A 20,217-nucleotide genomic window follows, 5' to 3' on the forward strand; every position below is an offset into this window, starting at 1 on the left:
CAACATGCCACAGTTAGTAGGGAAGGGCACACTCAGATGAGGCCACTAAATTAGCTTGTATTTGGAGGCAGTAAATTCTCTGCCCAAAAAACACAAATGGGTACAGTGGTACCTTGGTTCATGAATGCTTTTATTTGTAAAGAATTTGATTCACAAACAGAAACATTTTGTAAAATTCTGTTTTTGTTTGCAAACTCTGTATTGGGTAACAAACGCAACTACAGCCATCTTCGCCACACAAACACATATGTCACCATCTTTTTCAAAACTGTAAAACAAATTCCAGTGACAAACTGCTAAATCTTCTCCATGGAAACTGAAGGATAACAGTAGTAGCCATCTCCTGCAAATCAGAGAAGGCAGGAAAACGAAAAGTGGGTAAAGGTACCAGTAGTGAGGCATATCCGTAATCCCAGCAACTGGAAGGCTGAGGAAGAAGGATAATGGTAAATATGAGCCACCCAGAGTATGTAATAAGCTAAAGGCCAGTCGGGACTATATAGCAAAACTCTGTCCTAAAAAACAAAGTGGGTAAATTAGGGTTACAACTCTTCTGCTACATTCTTTCCTTGTAACTTTGGTCAAGTCATTTAGCTTTGGGGGCCTTAACTACAAAATAAGGAGTATGACTATCTTCAAAGTTCTTTTTTGCAAAAGTCATGGTAGTATATGCCTTAATTCCAGCACTTGGGAGGCTGAGGCATAAAGACCACCAAGAATTTGAGGCTATATCATGAGTTCCAGGCCAGCCTTAAGAACATGATGAGGCCCTGTCTTGAAACAACATCACAAAAATCCTCCTTACATAAAACTTCATGGTTGTATTGTTATGTGACAAAGAAAAAAAGAGTGGAAAGCAAAAAGCAGTACAAGAGGAAAGAGAAAGTAATCCCAGGACTCAAGAGGCTTAAGCAGGAGGATTGCTACAAGTTAAAGGCCACACTGGGCTAGTGAGTTCAAGGCCAGCCTGAACTATGATAGTAAGACCCTGTCTCAAAAAGCAAAACCAAGGGGCTGGGGATTTAGCTCAGCGGCATAAGCACCTGCCTTGTAAGCAGGCGGTTGTGAGTTCGATCCCCTGTACCGATTAAAAAAAAAAAAATTTCAAAAAAGCAAAACCAAAAAAAAAAAAAAAAAAACAAACAAGACAGAGAAGAATTACATAGACTAAAAAGATTCTTCTCCTTTTTTTTCTTTTTTTTTGATTTTTGGAGACAGGATCTTGCTACATAGTTGAGTCTATTCTTGAATTCCCTATGTAGCCCAGGCTGGTGTTGAATTTCCAAAGATCCTCCTGTCTCACCCTTCTTGAGTGCTAGGATTACAGGTGTGTGCTATCGCATCAACTTAAAGATGCTTAGTTTTAATGCTATGGAAAAAGAGAACAAACATGGGAAGATACAGCACTGAGGAGTTTTAGGAGGCAGTTTATTACACTAGTGGCCTTGACTGGGATTTGTCCAAAGAGCCAGCATCTCCCAGCGGGTCTCTGGGGCTTTTATGGAGAAGGCAAGGGGGAGGTACAAACGCAGATTCAGTGCATTATGATTGGAAGGTTTGGGTAACATCTTTAGGTTGCTAAGGGGGTGTAAAGGTCATCAGTTATACAAAGCATATGTTATACAGTGGAAGAAATATCCTGTTACATTTTAATTATACTGTAAGATCATCAGTTAAACAAAAGGAGGAATGTTCTGTTATCAGGCTTGTCCAGACACAGACATGTCCATCTGGTCTGGCCAGGCATCCTTGGCAAAGATTTATTTAAAATTCTTTTTTCTTTTTTGTCTTTTTCCTTTTTACCGGTACCAGGGATCGAACTCATGACTGCCTGCTTACAAGGCAGGCACTTATGCCACTGAGCTAAATCCCCAGCCCCTTTTTTGTCTTTTTGTGAGACAGAGTCTCGCTATACAGTTCAGGCTGGCCTTGAGCTCACTTTGTAGCCCAGGCTGGTCTCAAACTCCCAACAACCCTCCCACCTCAGCCTCCCAAGTGCTGGGATTATAGGCGTGAGCCACCACGTCCGGTTTATTTAAAATTCGTAATTCACCTTTATTAATACTGAAAATAGTATTGAAAAACTGGAACATATCTAGATGTCCAATAAAAGCTGTAATAGAAAATGCCCCCCCCCCAGTATACTTCAGTTTCTCAGTTGCCCAGGTAATATTTCCTGTTGAGATCTGGTTGCTTCTGTGTTTTAGAAACAGCTGGTCACTATGATGCACATTGTATAAAACAATCCCCAACTGACAAGCCATTCTGCCTCTGTACTTCCTGCTTATCTCATATATATAAAGGCCTAAACTACCAGAGATCAGGGTATGATATGCTGGAAATGATCCTAATCAGTGCTTAATATGCCTCCAAATCTTGTTGTTTTGGTGTTTCTACTTGCTGTTGTAAAGTAATAGGCTAGCATCATATTACAGTGATATATGCGCGTCCATGTTTACAGCAGCACAATTTGTAATAGCTAAATCTTGGAAACAGGCCAAATGTCCATCAACAGGGAAGCAGGTAAAAAAGATATGATCTTTTTCTAGAATGGAGTATTACTCTGCTATAAAAAGGATAAGCTTGAGGCTTTTTTTTTTTTTTTAAAGTACTGGGAATCAAACTTGCCAGGCAGGCACTGTGCCACTGAGCTATATCCTTGGTACAAGACTTTTATAGGTAAAGGGAGACAACTTGAGACTATATTCATAAGTGAAATAAATCAAGACTCATAAGTGTAAACATCGTATTGTCTCCAGGAGTATACACAGGTCCAAAATGTACAATAGATATTGTGAAATGGGAAGAATTTGTTCAAAAGGAAAAAGGAACTAGGTTGTGGGAAAGGAGAAAGGAAGGAAGGGAAAGGGAAAAACACCCCTAAATACAAGATAGTTATACTACTAGTTTCTATTGTTATTCTATTATTTGGTTATGAAATTTTGTTATTTCCATGAAAAATTAATGTATTAGATACATAAAGGTATGGCGGCACTGAAAACGATGAGATTAGAAGACCTTTAACAACCTGAAAGACATTCACCATTTATTCATTGAAAACAGGAAAGCAAACACTATCTGAAGTGTACTTAGGGAAAAAAAGTGCAAAAGATATATACCCATGTTTAAGTGTTCAAGGATCTCTATATACATAACAAATCATGTGAATGAGATGAGATTTGGACCTGCTCAGAGCAGGTCCGTCATGCAGCATCTGTCCTCTAGCTAAAGCAGTGCTCTCTACTCCGGCTGGGTTTCAGGCTTAATATAACCCTAAATTCACTGTGAGTTACCCACTCCCCTTTTTCCCTCCCCCTTCCCCTTACTCTTCCCTGGCCCTTTTTTCGTAGTCCTGGAGATTGAATCCTTTATACCAAACCCAGTGAGAGCTGGGTTTGATGGTGCATACCTGTAATTCCACTAGTCTGGGAAACCAAAGCAGAACGGCAAATTCAAGCCCAGCAAGGCCTTGTGTCAAAATAAAATTACAAACCAGGTGCAGTAGTGCATACCTGTAATTCCAGCACTCAGGAGGCTGAGGCAGGAGGATCACTGTGAGTTTGACATTAGTCTGGGCTACACAGTAAGTCTAAGACCAGCCTGAACTACACAGTGAGACTCTGTCTCAAAAAAAAAAAACTGAGATTGTAGCCCAGTACTATTATTAAAAAAAATGAAATGGTAAGCACATATGGTATACGCAAAGACAACAACAATATTTGGATTCAAATCCTAATGCTGTTTCTTAAGATGAATAGAACATTTTTTTTTTTCTGGTGTTGGGGATTGAACCCAGGACCTTGTACAAGACAAGTGCTCTATCACTGACCCACATTCCAGCTTCCAGCTCTTTTGCATTTAGATATACATACAGTGCAAATTCCATATCTGCGATAGGGGTTAGTTTGCCAGTAGAGCCTGGAGAAGCACTGTGTGCTGCTTGACACTATGCAAAACACACCTGTGCCTGCATGAATCACTGAACTAAACATGCCTTGGATTTTCTGACTGACACTCCTAACAACACACTTCCTTTCACGCCACTCTGCCACCTGACTGGTGTCCTGCACTATATCCCTGTGGTTCTATCTTATCTTAACCATTTGCATTCTTTCTGGAAGTAAACATCCCACCTTTCTTGCCTTTTCTACTTTTTCTCTCTTCTATTGGCCGCCATTGTAGGCTTCCTTTGTTGAGCATAGGTCAGTTACATAGTATCTGTAATTTTCATGCCCTGGGCTTCAGCTTCAGCTATTTTGGTTATTTTCTCAACTTAAAAGTGGTTTTTGTTGTTGTTTTTGTTTTTGTAAATCTAAGGGTCATGGCTATTCTGGGAACTTTAATTTAATTTATAGTACTAGATAAGTAAGATTCTGCTTAACTTTGTGCCAGGGATCAAACTCACAACCACACACTTGCCAGGCAGGCGCTTATGTTGCTGAGCTAAATCCTCCACTCTGCTTAAATTTTTGAGGCTTCTTTTTTTTGTGGGGGAAGGGGTACTGGAGATTGAACCCAAAGCCTCTGCACTGAGCTGCAACCCAAGGCCTTCTGATTTACCTTGCTTCTGAAATCCAACACTGTTCTGTTTAGTTTTGTTCTGATTTACTGTTATGTTTTATTTAATGCTCTGTTCTGATTGGTCTTATTTTGTTTGATTTTGCTATGTCTGATGGTATGGATGGTGAGGATAGCAAGAGATACTATGCCATTATGCTTTCCTATTATTCTGTTTTGAAGTTCTGTACCACATTCACTATTTTTTTTCACTATTTTGTTTTGATTGGCTTTATTCTGTTTTGTTTTTTAAGATTTTTATTCTTTAAAAAAACACGATAACATTCATCACAGTGAATTTATACCTATACATGATCTTGCTTTTTTCCCACCATCTCTTTAACCCTTCTTTCCTTTATTTATGAAAGTTTTGTTTCCACTTTTTCCTGGTATTCTTTTTTTTTTTTCTTGACCCTTTTTTCATTTTCCCCTTCGTTTGAACATTTTCTTCCCATTTCCCAACATCATTATACCTTCTGGCTCTTATTTACACTTTTGGTTTCTCATACCAGAGAAATAATGTGGTATATAAACATGCATGTCCAATTTATTTCACTAAGGAGCACGGTCTCAAGACACATTCATTTAACTAAAAATGTCTCAAACTTATCCTTCTTTATGACACAGCAGTACTACATTGTATTAAAAAACACATCTGCTTTATCCATTCATTGGATGATGGACATTTGGGCTGTTTCCAAAACTTAGCTATTACAAACTGTGCCACTTAAATGTCCTTCAGAATACTGTTTTTTTCCTTCAGAATATTTTGGGGTGCTGGTTTAGTGGTTAAGAATTTCTTCAGGTGTTCTTTATCATGGAAGTACCTTACTTCTCCATCAATTTTGAAAGATAGTTTAGTGAGGGACAGCAGTCTTAAGTTGGAGATTGTTTTCATTTAGGGTTTAAAATATTTCAAGTTTTCCTTGACTTGAGGGTTTGTACTGAGAAGACTGCTGTGATTCTAATGGGTTTTCCTTTATAACAATTTTCAATATCCCATTTTTGGGGTGAATTTCTGGATGTTTTTGGTATCAGGAATCAAACTCAGCACCTTGCATTTGTCAGGGAGGTGCTTATGCCAGAAAGCTATATCTCCAGCTGGAATTTGGTATTATATGCCTCAGTGTAGATTTCTTTTGATCATGGCTAATTAGCGTTCTATATGCCTCATTTATCTATATGTCAAATTTTTTCATGCTTGGGATATTTTCTGCCATTACTCTGTGAACAGGTTTTTTATGCTGTTTGTTCTATCTCCTGCTTTTTCACTGACTCTGATCAATCTTATGTTATTCTTCTTCACATCATCTAGCAGGTGCTGGACTGATTTGTGGACTCTTGCTATTTTTTTTTTTTTATTAAGGAGAAAAAGAAAGATAAAAACAGAAATAGGGTACAAGTTATACAGAATTTCAGAAAAAATAAACAATAGGAAATCACTAGTTAATACATACATATTGTTATCTTAGAAATAGTTGTTCAAGTTACAAAATTAAAGCATATAAAGTGGACTTTCAAACAGTGGGACTCTTGCTATTTTAAGAAATCTTTTTTTTTATTAATAAGACAGACCTCCAAACTTTGATGGCATTAGACATTCTAACAACACTGGAGGTACTTATGCAATTGTAAAAACTAAATATGTGTACATTCCTGATCCTTCTGTTAATATTTCAATTAACTGTTCAAGAAGTTAGATGACAAATCAATGATATGTCAGATTCTAAAATTTCCTGGACCTTATCCTTACCCTCCTTATGGGAAGCCATTATAGCTCCTCTTGGTGGAAATCTCTGTTAATTGTACTCATACTAATCCTGTTAATTCTATTATTTGGCTCATGCATATGTAATTGTTGCTTTGGCTTTGTCTCCTTCAGATTTAAAGCTGTACGCCTACCCAAGATGAAAATGCCTGGTCCTGACAGCAAGGACGAGGCCCCTACTTGACAGCGATAAGTGGGTTCCGCAGCACCATGATGACAGACTCCCCATGCAGGAACATCTTGGAGATGTAGCAGTCCTTGTTGACTGGCTTGGACTTCTTGCCCTTGCCGCTTTTGGGGACCTCAGTCCACATCTCTTTCACGTTCTCCAGCACCATGTTGCAGTGCCTGTCAAAGGCCTTCACCAGGCCTAGGAGTTTTTTGTTGTTGCGGCAGTCGATGAGCACCTGGGTGTTGTTCTTGATTGACTGGGTCAGCACTGAGAGTGGACCTGTGTTAAATTTCTCCTCCTCCCGCTTTTGCAGCTCCTCTGGGGTTATCTCACTCTTGGGCTTGTTGAGGAGGCTCATGGTGGCAGCTGCAACCTTGGGTTACTCTTTTTTCCTTTGCATTGCTTCGGTCTCCTGTTTCCCCTCTTTTTGCACTTACTACTTTTGCTGTCTTCTGCCACCTTGAAGTATTGCCCTGGGCCATGCCATCTTGCCATGAAGCCAGTTGATTATGGACTAAACCTGGCCCCCGAAAACTGTGAGCTAAATAAACTTTTCTTTCCTTAATTTTGGTTATCAGGTATTTTATCTCGCATTAAGAGAAAAGTAACCAAGACACTAGCAAAGAATGGTAGGAAAGAGAGACCAAAGAAGTAAAAATAAGAACAGAAGAGAAGAAGAACAATAACAACAAAAACAACAAGCTAAGTGTAATCCCAGCACTTGGGAAGCTAAGGCCAGATGAATGTTGCAAGTTTGAGACCAGCCTGAACTGCATAGTGAGACTGTTTCAAAAAGACAACAAACAAAAAACAAAGAAAAAGAAAATGAGAAAAAAAGACACACCCACACAAAACACCCATCCACATCAAGGCATTTCGCAGCTGTCACAGATAAACCAAATGGACAGACAAGTCCAGATCTATGTTGATCAATCCCAGCAAGCCAGGCATAGTTTTAATGTTATCCATTACAGGAGGAATAATGGATTATCCCAGCAAGTTTGCACCTTTAGTTTCACTGAAGTTCAGGATGGTTTCTAGCTATGAGGCTGTAACCCAATTTGTTCAACCCATAACACTCTGAGTGCCTCCTGCCAGCTTGAACGCAGTTCCATCTCACTCTGGCACTGACAGCTACTAGATGGAGACAGCCTGCAGCTGTTCTCAGTTCCCAGCTCAGTTGGCTCCCCTCCAAGATGGCTACTGCAATCACTCTCTGCTGGGGTATGTCTGAAACTGAGTAACTCACCAGCCAGCACAGTCTGCTGTGTCCACTGCTCCATTCCACTGGTGCATTTCTCCATAGAGGACTCTGAGGTTGCCAGTAGTCACTGTGTATCTGCAGGTTCAAATTGCCCTTCACATGCAATGAGGAAATTGAGCTTGCTACCTTCCTTCTTGTGCACTGAGGTCTCTCTCTTTGCTCTCCCTGTGGGCTTCTGTTCTCACTTTTTATCCTTGCTGGTTCCTGGGGACCCATTTCCCTTTTCTCTTCCTCTTGTTACTATATCTCAGCATTGGGACACCAAATTTCAGAGGCTACTTCTCTGTGGCTAGCCACTCCATCATCTTCCCAGAAGTCCTTGTTTTTTTGAGACAGGGTCTTGATGTGTAGTCCAGTCTCACCTTGAACTATTAGAGCCCAGGCTGGCCCTGAACTCACAGCAACCCAGTTTCCTGAGTGCTGGGATTATAGGTGTCAGCCACTACTCCTGGAACATAGGTCAAGCTTTTTTTTTTTTCTTTTTTTGTACCAAGAATCAAACTCACACTCTCACACTTGCCAGTAGGCACTATGCCACTGAGCTATCTCACCAGCCCCCATAGGTCAAGTTTTAAAAATGTTACTATTACCTTCTATTACATATGAATGCGACAGATGTCTCTCTGTAAAAGCCATATAGGAATATGGGATAAATCTGGATCTAATATATAGTGAGTACAACAGGCCAGGAAGTGTGCAGCCTGTCTCCAAGTCCGTGCAAACCTGTTTTATAGTTGAGAAAACAGAACTTCAGAGAGGCCAGGTAATTTTCTAGGTTCCCACAACTGGCTGTGTGCAAGTGCTACAACCAATGTGAAACCTTGAGCAGGTTACTTAGCTCTCTCAGCCTCTGTAAAATAGTCATTTGTTTTTCTTTTTTGTCTTTTTCCTTTTTATCGGTACCGGGGATCGAACTCACGGCTGCCTGCTTGCAAGGCAGGCGCTTATGCCGCTGAGCTAAATCCCCAGCCCCAAAATAGTCATTTGTAACATGTATATATGTAGGATAACTCCTTCATCCTTATGATGAGTCTGAGCAGGCAAGTGTGTTTTGCTATGTGACCTGGTAACTGCGTGTTTCAGATTCACCATTCAAAACAATACTAATTTGTTTATGAATCACATCTTTATTATACAGTAATGGGGTACTGTGGGACACAGAATGATGAAGAGACTTATGTTTGAAGATGACAAGTCAGAAAGACCAGTGCTAATCTAAGGAATGTGGACTCTGACAAGGCGGGTGTGCTTGGTCTGTACCCTTTCCCCTTTGATCCTCTGTTCTGTGGTGTCTCATGCATCAGAAGGCAAATCTGGAGACAAGGCATAGGGACACACACCTGTAACCCCAGCAACTCAAGAGGCTGATGCAGCATGACTGTCACAGGTTCAAAGCCAACTAGTCTCAAAATTAAAAGGGGACCCATGAATCTAGCTCAGTTGTAGAGACAGCCCTTGTAGTACAGGGCTCTTGATTTAATCCCCAGTATTGCTCCCCTCAAAAGGAGAAGGAGGGGCTGGGGATTTAGCTCAGCAGCATAAGCTCCTGTTTTCCCTGCACATGGTTTTGAGTTTGATCCCAGTACAAAAAAAAAAAAAAAAAAAAAAAAAAGGGAGAGAGAGAGAGTGAAAGAAGGAGGAGGAGAAGAGGAAGTAAATGGCTAATGTCCAGGGTTCCAGGTCTTCTGACTTCTACTTGGATACCAGGAAGAGATCAGAGAGCAAGAAGAAAAGAGCTAAATACTTAATACTCTATCCTCTTTCCCTTCCAGAATGTGGTTTGCCAAAAGTATTTTCCTTGACCAAGGTCACAGCTTCTTCAATAAGGGACCCTGCCATAGACCCAGGTCATAGAGTTTGCTGGGTTCAAGGAATAAGAACACCTCTGTCTACAGTGGCTAGGGTGGTAATATCAACCAGCTGCAATACTATCTCATGTTTATAGCCTGAGGAACTGTAAATAATTTCTTCATTAAAAGCTTTTCATTAACCCCCCCCCTTTTTTTGTCTTTTTCGTTTTTATCGGTATCAGGGATCGAACTCACGACTGCACACTTGCAAGGCAGGTGCTTATGCAGCTGAGCTAAATTCCCAGCCCTATAATTTTGTTTTTAACACTACTAAAATATTGGAGGTAACAACATACATAGCCCAAACTATTTCCCCAGTCTTCCTTGCACAGAGCTATATCTAATGACATAAGCACAGGAGGGCGGTTTGGGTAGGGGATGTAGCTCTGTGGTAGGGCACTTGTCTAGGCTGAATAATATCCTCATGCAGTTCAAAGAAAAACAAAAAGGTACAGTTTAGTAAAATTTATGGAAATGTTCTTTAAAAGAGGCAATCTCAACTGGCGGGAACTCTTTTTTTCTCCCTAACTCTTTCCATAAGGAACATAGATTCTATGGCTTGGGGTTGCTACCGAGAGGTAAACTGAGCATGGCACAACTGCTTTTTTTCTTTTTCTTTTCTTTTTTCTTCTTTTTTTGGTTTTTTGAGACAGGGTCTTGCTTTGTAGTTCAAGTGGCCTTGAACTTACTATGTAGCTCAGTCTGGTCTTGAATTTGTGGCAATCCTCCTGCATCAGTTTGAGTGCAGGTATAGCAGGCATGTGCCACCACACCCACCGGCAATTTTTTTGAAGACACTGGCACTGAGAGGATGAATTGTAAATTACCTGTAGCCTCAAGAAGTTTCATCTCATAGACAAGACAGATACTTGAGCAAATCCGTTAAGGTATGACAGGCAGAGCCACAGAAACGTGAGAGACAGAGACAGACAAACAAATAGACAGAGGGGAGAAGGGAGGAGGCTAGAGAGTTTAGCACAAACAGGAGTACCAGTATCTAGCACGCTCGAGTGATGTGCAGGCAAGGTTTCCTGGAGGAAATGATGTAACAGGTTCCAGTTGGGAAAACAAAAGGTTCCAAAATCCTTTCAGCACATTTAATGACAAAGTCCTTCTTTTACTGGTAGCTTACTTCTGTTCTCCTGAGGCAGAAAGTTCTTTAGATAGACTTGAAATGTGTCCCCATGAAATTCCCACACTGTGGAACTGTGATGATTTTAATGTTTCCCAAGCTGTGGCAGGTTGTGTACAAAATGATGACAAACTCCCTTTGTTTAAGCCACTGGGTTGCCAGTCACCTCAGGGTTAACTATCTTTCTTGCTCTGGCCAATTGGACACTGGCAATATGACACAAGAAGCTGGAAGATGAATAAGCCCAAGCCATACAGCTGCACCACAATAGACAAGCGACCAAATCATCCCCACTGTCCTGCCCCAGCTGATGCTGAGCCAAACACCAGTTATGTGAGTGAGACCACGACAGCCAAGTCTAGCTGAGCTGACTCAGGACTAGAACTATCACCCAGGTCACCCAAAGAATCATGAGAAATAATAAAGATTGTCTAAAATTACTGAAATTTGAGGTTACTGATTGAGTGACTTGTACTCAATCTAGAGCAGCACAGAATATTAAAGAGAGGAGGCAAGTAGATAAGAAAGTTTAATGGGGGAGGGCACAGAGTGAGTCATCACAGAGAAGGCTGTGTGGCTCTCCCTGCAGACAAAGGACAGGTTCTGCCTGATACAGGCTCTGATGGGGGTAGAGCCCTGAGGACTGATGTAAGCTGATTTGTTCTGTTAAGAGTGCAGGGGAATGGGTAAACCTTTACATGCCTGAGCTTTGGCAGACCTTTGGGAGGAAGAAGCTATAGGGGCTTCTGAGAAAGAAGTGTGTATTATCAGGGCACAGTTTTGAACCGTTGCCATGATGATTAATTATGCTGTCTCTCAGATGGGGGACCTAACAGTTATTATTGGGCAAAAAGCTGATCATATTGTAAATGTAGTCTGATCTTTTTGCCTCTTTTTTTTTTTTTAATCGGTACCAGGGATTGAACTCACAACTGCCTGCTTGCAAGGCAGGCGCTTATGTCGCTGAGCTAAATCCCCAGTCCCTTTTTGCCTCTTTTTCAGAATATAGATTAGCTATGTCATCTTCACACTGCAGGACTTCTTAAAGGTCCTAGTAAATATTCTGTTCTTGGGTAGTCAGGTTTTATTTTTATTTTGCAGTGCTGGGGATTGAACTCAGGGCCTCACGATTTCTAGGTATAAATTCTATCACTGGATTAACTCCCAAGCCTTAAAATTTTTTTAATTGGCACTGAGAGGCAGAGACAAGAGGATTCCAAGTTCTAGGCTGGTATGGGCTACAAAGCAAGTTCAAAGCTACACAGAGAGACTCTGTCTCAAAAACAAAACCAAACACCTGGGTATGGAAGCACATGCCTGTAATCTCAGCAGTCCTGAGGTAGAAGGATCACTGCAAGTTCGAGATCAGCCTGGGCTAAAGTGCACTCAAGGCCAGCCTGAACAGTGTACTAATATGGTATCTCAAAAAGACAAAACCAAGCCAAACCAACAACAATAAAAAAACTGTGGTAACCTATGTCAGAATTTCCTTCCTTTTTAAGGTTGAATAATATTCCATAATAGTAATAAAAATAATAAAATATTCCATCATATGTATAATTTCAATTTTAGTTTATGTGCTGCCAAATGAGCACTCATTTGTATGACTATACCACATTTTGCTTATCCATTCATCTGTCAATGGATATCCGAGCTGAATATTTCAGCTATTATGAAAAATAGTTATGAAAATGGATGTACCAATTCTAGTTTTTTGAACCAAAATTCAGTACTTCAACTTGTTTCTCTAATCAATTTCACTTGATTTAATTTGGGCAGTTGTTTATCAATTGAGATAATTTTGGATATTTTTTCACTCTTTCCATCAACTTTGTATCAACATGCTGTCTTCAAGCCAATAATAGCTAACATTTTTCTAAGTAAACACTATATTCCAGTCTTCTGTATTTAACTGTTATAACATGAGACAGATGAGGAACCTGAGGCTTCTATTACTTTGTGGGTTAGGTACTTCAAGTAATTACAATTTCATAGAATTGTACTGGCCCTCACTAGTCCTTTTGTCCAGTGGGATGAGAAACTGTAAAGCACAACTCACAATCAAATAAATGATATCTATATTTCACAATGCCCAGACCAACCAATTCCATAAATGCATTTAAAAAAAAATCCCAACAGAATCAGAATTGACCATAATCTCAAGGTCAAATATTAGATTTTTATCACTTAAGGCATCTGGTATAGTATTATACATTCATGAAGGTTTGTTAGATGATGTCCTTTTTAATCATAAAGGGCAGCCGGACATAGTAGAACATCATTTAATCCCAGTGCTTGGAAGGCTGAGGAAGGAGGCCAGACTAGCTTACATAGTAAGTTTAAAGGTTAGTCTGGGCCGGGGATTTAGCTCAGTGGTATAAGTGCCTGCCTGGCAAGCGTGAGGTTGTGAGTTCAATCCCTGGTACCAAAAAGAAAAAAAAAAAAAAAAAGGTCAGTCTGAACTACATAGGGAGACTCTGTTACCAAACCAAACCAAACCAAATCAAACCAAAAACAAGCATCCCCCTAAAATCATAAAGGTTACACATCTTTTAGTGTTCATCAATTTCCTTTGGGAATATGCAGGAATCACTTATTTGCTTAAAAAGAAGTCCCACTATTATTCTTAGGAATCATCAATATCAATCTCAGACACTTGTAGATAGTGTTTCTTCAACCTTTTGAAACCTGGGACAAATGTGCATCATCCACCATCTGGCATTTCCCTTTGCACCACAATGTCTCTCAGTTTTGCTTACAGCAGTTGAGTACAGTGTAGTCACTTGCTAGTTTTCTCATACCCCTCAGTATGTAATACAAATGGACCAAGGAGATAAATTTGTTAGAAGTATTTCCCTTCCTTTGCATCTGCTCTATCCAGTTATGTCTATGTTGAGAGAAATATTTACTGAAATCGAGTTGTTATGTTCTTCTGTCATGTTACCTTTCATTCATTTTTAAAAAATTCACCTTGGGCTGCAGATGCAGCTTAATGGTAGAGCACTTACTAGCATGCACAAGGCCCTGGGTTGGGTCCCCCCCCCCCACACACACAACACACACACACAGATATTCACATCTAAAAAACTCTCTTAGTGTATCTTTTAGAATATTTTTGATTAGCTATTTTCAAGTACAATTACTTGTCCTATGATTGTGTCTCTTTGGTCCTATTAGAAGTAGTCAGCTCTTCAGAAAGTTACAGATGGATGGAGGCTAAGTGGCTGTATTCAAACTATTTAAAAAATATCAGGTAATAGTTTGCTTTGTAACCATGTTTTTTTAAATTACAAAATAGGCTATTTTTAGTACTAGGCTTTAAAAAGAGGAATTTCTATAGATGAAGTTACTGCCTTTTAATATAATCTGCAAGCCACACTAATGCAATTAATTTTCTGTCAAAACATTAAACCTAATCCCCATCTCAAAATAACACAATAAAAAAGGGCTGGGAATGTAGCCCAGGTTAAAAAGGCCCTAAGTTCAGATATTTGTTATAGTAACAGGGAGCTAACACAAGTGGTTTCAAAATTTGAAGTATTTTTCTGCTCATTAAAAGATGTGCCATTTCAGCTTCCAGAAGAACATGGCAGATAGATAGCAGCAGCTATGGAGGGTCTCTGAGATACCCCACTTAAAATCCAGGAATGGTGTGGTATGAGGAGTCCTAAGAAAGGGGAGATACACCCTGCCGACCCAGGAATGAACTAAGCTAAGAGAAACCAACTGGAAATCCAATCCTGGTGCTATAACAGAAACAGATAAAATCTCAGCACCGAAGCTAGAACCCGTGCCACTGGAAGCTGCGATTACAACTTCCTGCTGCCACTGCTATGTACAAATCTGCAGGGCAGAGAGAGAGACGCGCGAAAGCTCTGAGAGCGGGCATCTGTCAATGGAGCTGAGAGTGGGACTAGCAGGGAGCCCTACATCGACTTGCAGTGAGTGAGAGGAACGGGGACCCTTTCATAGAGTAGGAGGCTCCAGCAAAGGACATACTGGCACCGGGCAGACTTGCCGGAATAGAGCACTGCAGAGACATTAGTCACATATTCCCCTCCCAAGTGGGATTGGTGGGGAGTGCCTGGCCTGCGTGACACCGCTGACCAAGACCCAATAGGCTAGCCCACACCAGGTCCCAGGGCCTGGAGGTGCACCTTAGCGGTGAAGCCTTTGGTAGGCTGACCTGGAGGGGTGGGCCCAACATAGGCTGCCCAGGTCTGTGTCTCCCTAGTACACTACAGTGGGCAGGAACACCTAGCCGGCACAATTCAAACAAACTGTAACCGAAAAAGAAAAAAATTGGGCCTCCTACATTCACTTGTATGGAAAGAACAAAAAGTATGGGAAGAGGAAGCAACAAGAAAGGGTCCTCAGTCCCCAATCCTGAGAACACTGATCCAGGAAAGGGAAACACAAAGGAAGACAGAAAACATGCAATATCAGACACGGCACCAATAGACATAAAGCAGTATCTCCAGAGCCTCATAGATGAGTTTAAAAATGAAGTATTTAATGAAATAAAGCAAGATATAAGCAGAATAGTTAGAGAAATGCTAAGCACCGCCCAAGAAAAAACAGATGGTGGAATGGAAGAACAGAAAAAAAGGGAAGAATTGTTTGATGGAGAAAATAGAGAAAACATAGAATATGTGAAGCAGGTTCAAAGAGATTACTAGGAAACTAAAAACTCTATCGAAAACTAGCATAACAGCTTGAAACTAAGGATAGATTATCTGAATTGGAGGGAAGATTTGTAATATGGGAGCATGAAATGAAAAACTTCTTAAAAATAACAAGAAAACAAACAGCAATAATACAAAGGCTAGAAGATGATAAGAGGATCTATAACTTAAGAATTAAGAACATAAAAGAAGAAGTAGGGACACAAACAAATGGACTACAAAACTATTCACAGAAATAATCCAAGAGAATTTCCCTAATTTAGCAAAGGGTAAAGATACTCAGACGTATGAGGTGTACAGGACCCCAGCCATCTACAACCAACAGAGCTACACCCAGGCATATAATAATCAAAATTCCAGAAATCCAATATAAGAACAGAATACTAAAAGCCGTGAGAGACAAGAAACAGATTACTTACAAGGGAACACCCATCAGAATTACAGCAGACTTCTCGGCACAAACCATCAAATGACGAACAGCGTGGGGGGAAATAATTCAAACTTTGAAAGACAACCACCTCCAGCCAAGATTGATATATTCTGCACAACTGTCCCTAGAAATTGATGGAAAAACAAGGTGCTTCCAGGATAAAGAGGAACTAGGGGAATTTGCAACCACCAATTCAACTCTACAGAGAATACTGCAGGATATTCTAAAAAAGGAAAATACCAAGACTTCAGAAACAGTGGCAGAGATGCCACAATGAATGGAGCAGAGAGCGAAATGAAGAAGACAAACTGACAACAAACGACAGAAAAACATCTCAACAGAAATGAGGCAGAGAAGACTGGATGGCAGGAACAGCTATTTTGGAGAAAACAAGACATCATAATAGCTAGTGCAGATTAGTATCATCTTGCTTTGAAGTCCCATCAAGCTTTTACTCTTCTGTCTCTATCGGTCTCAACAGGTTGTATCTTATTGTATTTTATTATATGTGATAATATAAACAAAAACTTTTATAGACAAGGAGATTATACAGAAACCATTGTTCATTTTCTGATAGTTGGTTCTAAATACCCTGTAATACCGTCATTCCCCTTGAATGGTTTTACATTGTCTTGATATGTTTGGTGCTACAGTATATGAAGTTATACTCAAAGATTTCAAGGAAAGAGACACTATGGTAACTACTTTTAGGTCAGGATATCTTGTGGTGAAACACTATTTTGCTTAAATGGTTATGCTTTGACCTGTGCTGTTTTGTTGTTTTGCCCTCTTTTATCTCAGTCTCCTTTTTTAAAATTATTTACTTTTTTATTTTTATCTTTTTAATTAAGGGAAAAATAAAAAAGCAGGATACATTATAGTAACCCACTTTGATTTCCTATTAACTTGACTTGAAACCCTGTATAGCCGTCACCATCTTCCTTTGACTGATTTTCCTCTATTCTGCTTTGCTTGATAGTACCAAGTTCAAAAGTATAGGCAACAACTGTAAAGAAAGTAAGATTCATTATGACGCCCATTCCGGTTGACTATTATCTTCTTTTAAAGTCCTGTAATGTCTCCAATTTTTTGGTTTTATTCTTTACTGTTTTGTTCAATTTTATTATAACTGTGATATAGGCAATTCTTTTTAAGATAGCAAGAGGCAGTATGGTAACCATTGTTGATCTCCTAGTATTTTGTTTTTACATTATCTATTATGTTTATCCTTTTGATTTGACTGACTCTGTTCTGTTATGTCACATTTGGTTTTACTCTCCTCGAAAAAAAGTAGTAAGAACTGTGGGAGTAATAAAACCCAAAATGTGTAATAGTCATTGTACAAAAGAAAGGAAAAGAAAGTGCTCTAAAGGTTATAACTGCATACATATTTAAATGTATAAGACAGATAACCATATTACTGAGTTTTGTTGCATCATTGAACAAAACTGTTTGCAGTCTCACTGTTTGAAAGTCCACGTTATATGCTTTAATTTTATAACTTGAACAACTATTTCTAAGATAACAATATGTAATCTATTAACTAGTGATTTCCTATTGTTTATTTTTTTCTGAAATTCTGTATAACTTGTACTCTTTTTCTGTTTTTTTTTTTCTTTTTCTCCTTAAATAAAAAAAAAAATTAAAAAAAAGATGTGCCATTTAAGTCAGGCATGATAGTGCATATCTGCAATCCCAGCACTTGGGAGGCTGAGGTAAAAGGAATGCTGCAAATGCAAGGCCAGCCTGAACTACAAAGTGAGACCTTGTCACAAACAAACAAACAAACAAACAGAAAAGAACAAGACTTGATTTTAAAAATGAAAAGGTAAGCCGTACACTGAGGGAAAAAAATCTCCTACATATATAACAACGGTTTTGGCTGCTAAAGAACACTTACAAATTAACAATAAAAAGACAAATTTCAAAACAGAATACGGGGTTGGAGATTTAGTTCAGCAGCAAAAGCACTTGACTGGCAAGTGTGAGGTCATGAGTTCAACCTCAGGTACCAAAACAGAATACAGGAATGGGTACTAAGCACATAAGAAAGCATATCTTTTCTGATGAATGTACTTGGTGTTAAAAAATAAAAAATAAAACAAAATATTTTTAAAAAGGATACCATATCACAGTCACTAGGGCCACACAAATTGAAAGCACTGTGAGACACCCATTAGAATGATTAAGATAAAGAAGGCTGACAATTCTAAAGTTTGGAGACAATATAGAACATACAACCTTGATGGGACTGTCAAATGGTGCAACCATTTAAAAATGACAACTTCATATAAAGTTACACATATGAATCCAATCACAGCAATGTCATTCATAGATATTTATCCGAGAAATAAAAATACATGTCCACAAATTTATGTAAATGTTCACAAATACCTTATTTGAACTGACTTAAGTGAGAAATAAACCCCAATGTTCATTAATAGGAGAATGAATAAACAAATTATACTGTTGTCATACAATGGAACAAAGCAAAGAAGTAAAAATGAACTATTAGTACATGTAGTCATATGTACGGAACTTACTAACATTGTGCTGGATGAAAGATGCCAGGCACACACCCACAAAACCCATTCTGTAAGAATCTATAGGGGCTGGGGATTTAGCTCAGCGGCATAAGCGCCTGCCTTGCAAGCAGGCAGTTGTGAGTTCGATCCCCGGTACTGATAAAAAGGAAAAAGACAAAAAAAAGAATCCATGTATTTGGGGTCCAGGGATGTAGCTCGGCAGTGTACTACCTGCCTGGCAAATACAAGGCCCAGTATTCAATTCCTGGTACCAAAAAACCCCAAACCAAACCAAAACAAAAAACCAACAAGAATCCATACATTTGAAGAACAAAAACAGGAGCCTCATTTATAGTGACAGTGGTCCAAAGACAGAAGTGGTGGTGGTGGTGGTGGAAGTTTAACTAGTAGGGGGTTTAACCAGAAAGGAACACAGGGAAACATGCTACAGTAATGGAAATGTTCTATTTCTTGACTGGTGCTATGGTTACGTGATGAAAAATTGTTAAAATTCCTCAAATTGTATACTTAAGATCTGTGCACCTAATTGTATGTAAATTATACCTCAATTTTAAAAATATATGCTTCGGGGCTAGGAATTTAGCTCTGTGGCATAAGCACCTGCCTTGCAAGCAGGTGGTCATGAGTTCGATCCCTGGTACTGGTTAAAAATAAAAAAAATACATGCTTCAATTTTTAATCATTATATGGGGGGCTGGGGTTTAGGTCAGCAATGTAAGCACCTGCCTGGCAAGTGCGAGATTGTGAGTTCAATCTCCGGTACCACCAAAAACAAAAAATCATTATAAGTAGTTAAGGGCATAGAACAACCCATTTGTTTGTGAGCTCATATTTATAATGATTATATATGAATTAAAACTCTGTTTCTCTAAAATAAAGAAAATCCTGTAAGCTTAATTTGAGAGACATTTATCAGTATGGAGATAATGGTTGGGGCCAAGAGAACAAGTTTTCTGAGGAAATAGTATGAGGTTAAGTCCCAGTGATCTAGTTGGTCTCAGCAATTGCTGAGTCTACATAAAGATACTTTTCACAAGGTATAGTGACATATGCCAATAATTGCAGCACTTGGTAGGCCAAGGCAAGACTGTGAGTTTGAGGCCAGCTTAGGCTATACAGTGAGACCCTGCCTGGGAATATATATAGTTCAATATGAAGGCCCTGGGTTCAAACTCCAGTATCACCAAAAGAGGAAAAAAAAAAGATGTCATTTGAAGAGAATTCATATTAAAAGAGAGGGTTCAAAGACAGTTCCCCTCTATCACTAAGTAAGCAAACAATTATGGCTGTTAAGTATGGAAATGGTGTATGTTTATTTGTGGCTTAGCAATAAGGTATGGCATAACAGAAAGGTGGAAGCCCCAGTTCAGTCCCAAAGTCCATTTAGCCCAAGACTGGACAGAGAGCCAGCACCAAACCTGGAGTTTCCCAGCGAGAGCAGCTGCCAGAGCTCTGAACCTCCCACAGACTGAGGTGCCACCAGACTTTGTCATAATCCCATTTGGAAGGATAAGGTCAAAAGATTCATTTGGAAACTAGATTTTTCTATGGATGGTTTGTTTGTTTGCCTGTTTATCGAGACAGGATCTCGCTATGTAGTTAAGGTTGCCCTTAAACTCACTATGTAGGTTAGTCTGGCCTTGAACTCATAATTCAGCCTCCTGAGTGCTAGGATTACAGGTGTGCACCACCATGCATGGCCTAGATAGTTTTTTATACTTGAGTTCTAACTATAAAATATGTTGGTGGGCTGGGGATTTAGCTCAGTGGCATAAGTGCCTGCCTGTGAGTTCAATCCCTGGTATCAACATAA

General features: G+C 39.5%; 2 protein-coding genes across 3 annotated transcripts in view; both read right to left on the reverse strand.

The window, feature by feature from the left end:
• Positions 1-20,217, reverse strand: part of Gfod2 (Gfo/Idh/MocA-like oxidoreductase domain containing 2) — a 54,725-nt gene that overhangs the window by 19,959 nt on the left and 14,549 nt on the right. The gene's annotated exons all lie outside the window — the stretch shown is intronic.
• The window catches only part of LOC134475771 (small nuclear ribonucleoprotein Sm D2-like), a 34,531-nt gene continuing 14,314 nt past the window's right edge, over positions 1-20,217 (reverse strand). Inside the window, exon 1 of the mRNA XM_063247529.1 lies at positions 1-20,217. This exon is cut by the window's right edge and continues 14,314 nt beyond it. Coding sequence (XP_063103599.1) covers positions 6,502-6,855 — 354 coding nt within the window. The 5' untranslated portion in view covers positions 6,856-20,217 and the 3' untranslated portion in view covers positions 1-6,501.

This window comes from Cavia porcellus, unplaced genomic scaffold (genome assembly GCF_034190915.1).
Source record: "Cavia porcellus strain 051 isolate PalLab524CR breed Dunkin Hartley unplaced genomic scaffold, mCavPor4.1 scaffold_4, whole genome shotgun sequence".
NCBI lineage: Eukaryota > Metazoa > Chordata > Mammalia > Rodentia > Caviidae > Cavia > Cavia porcellus.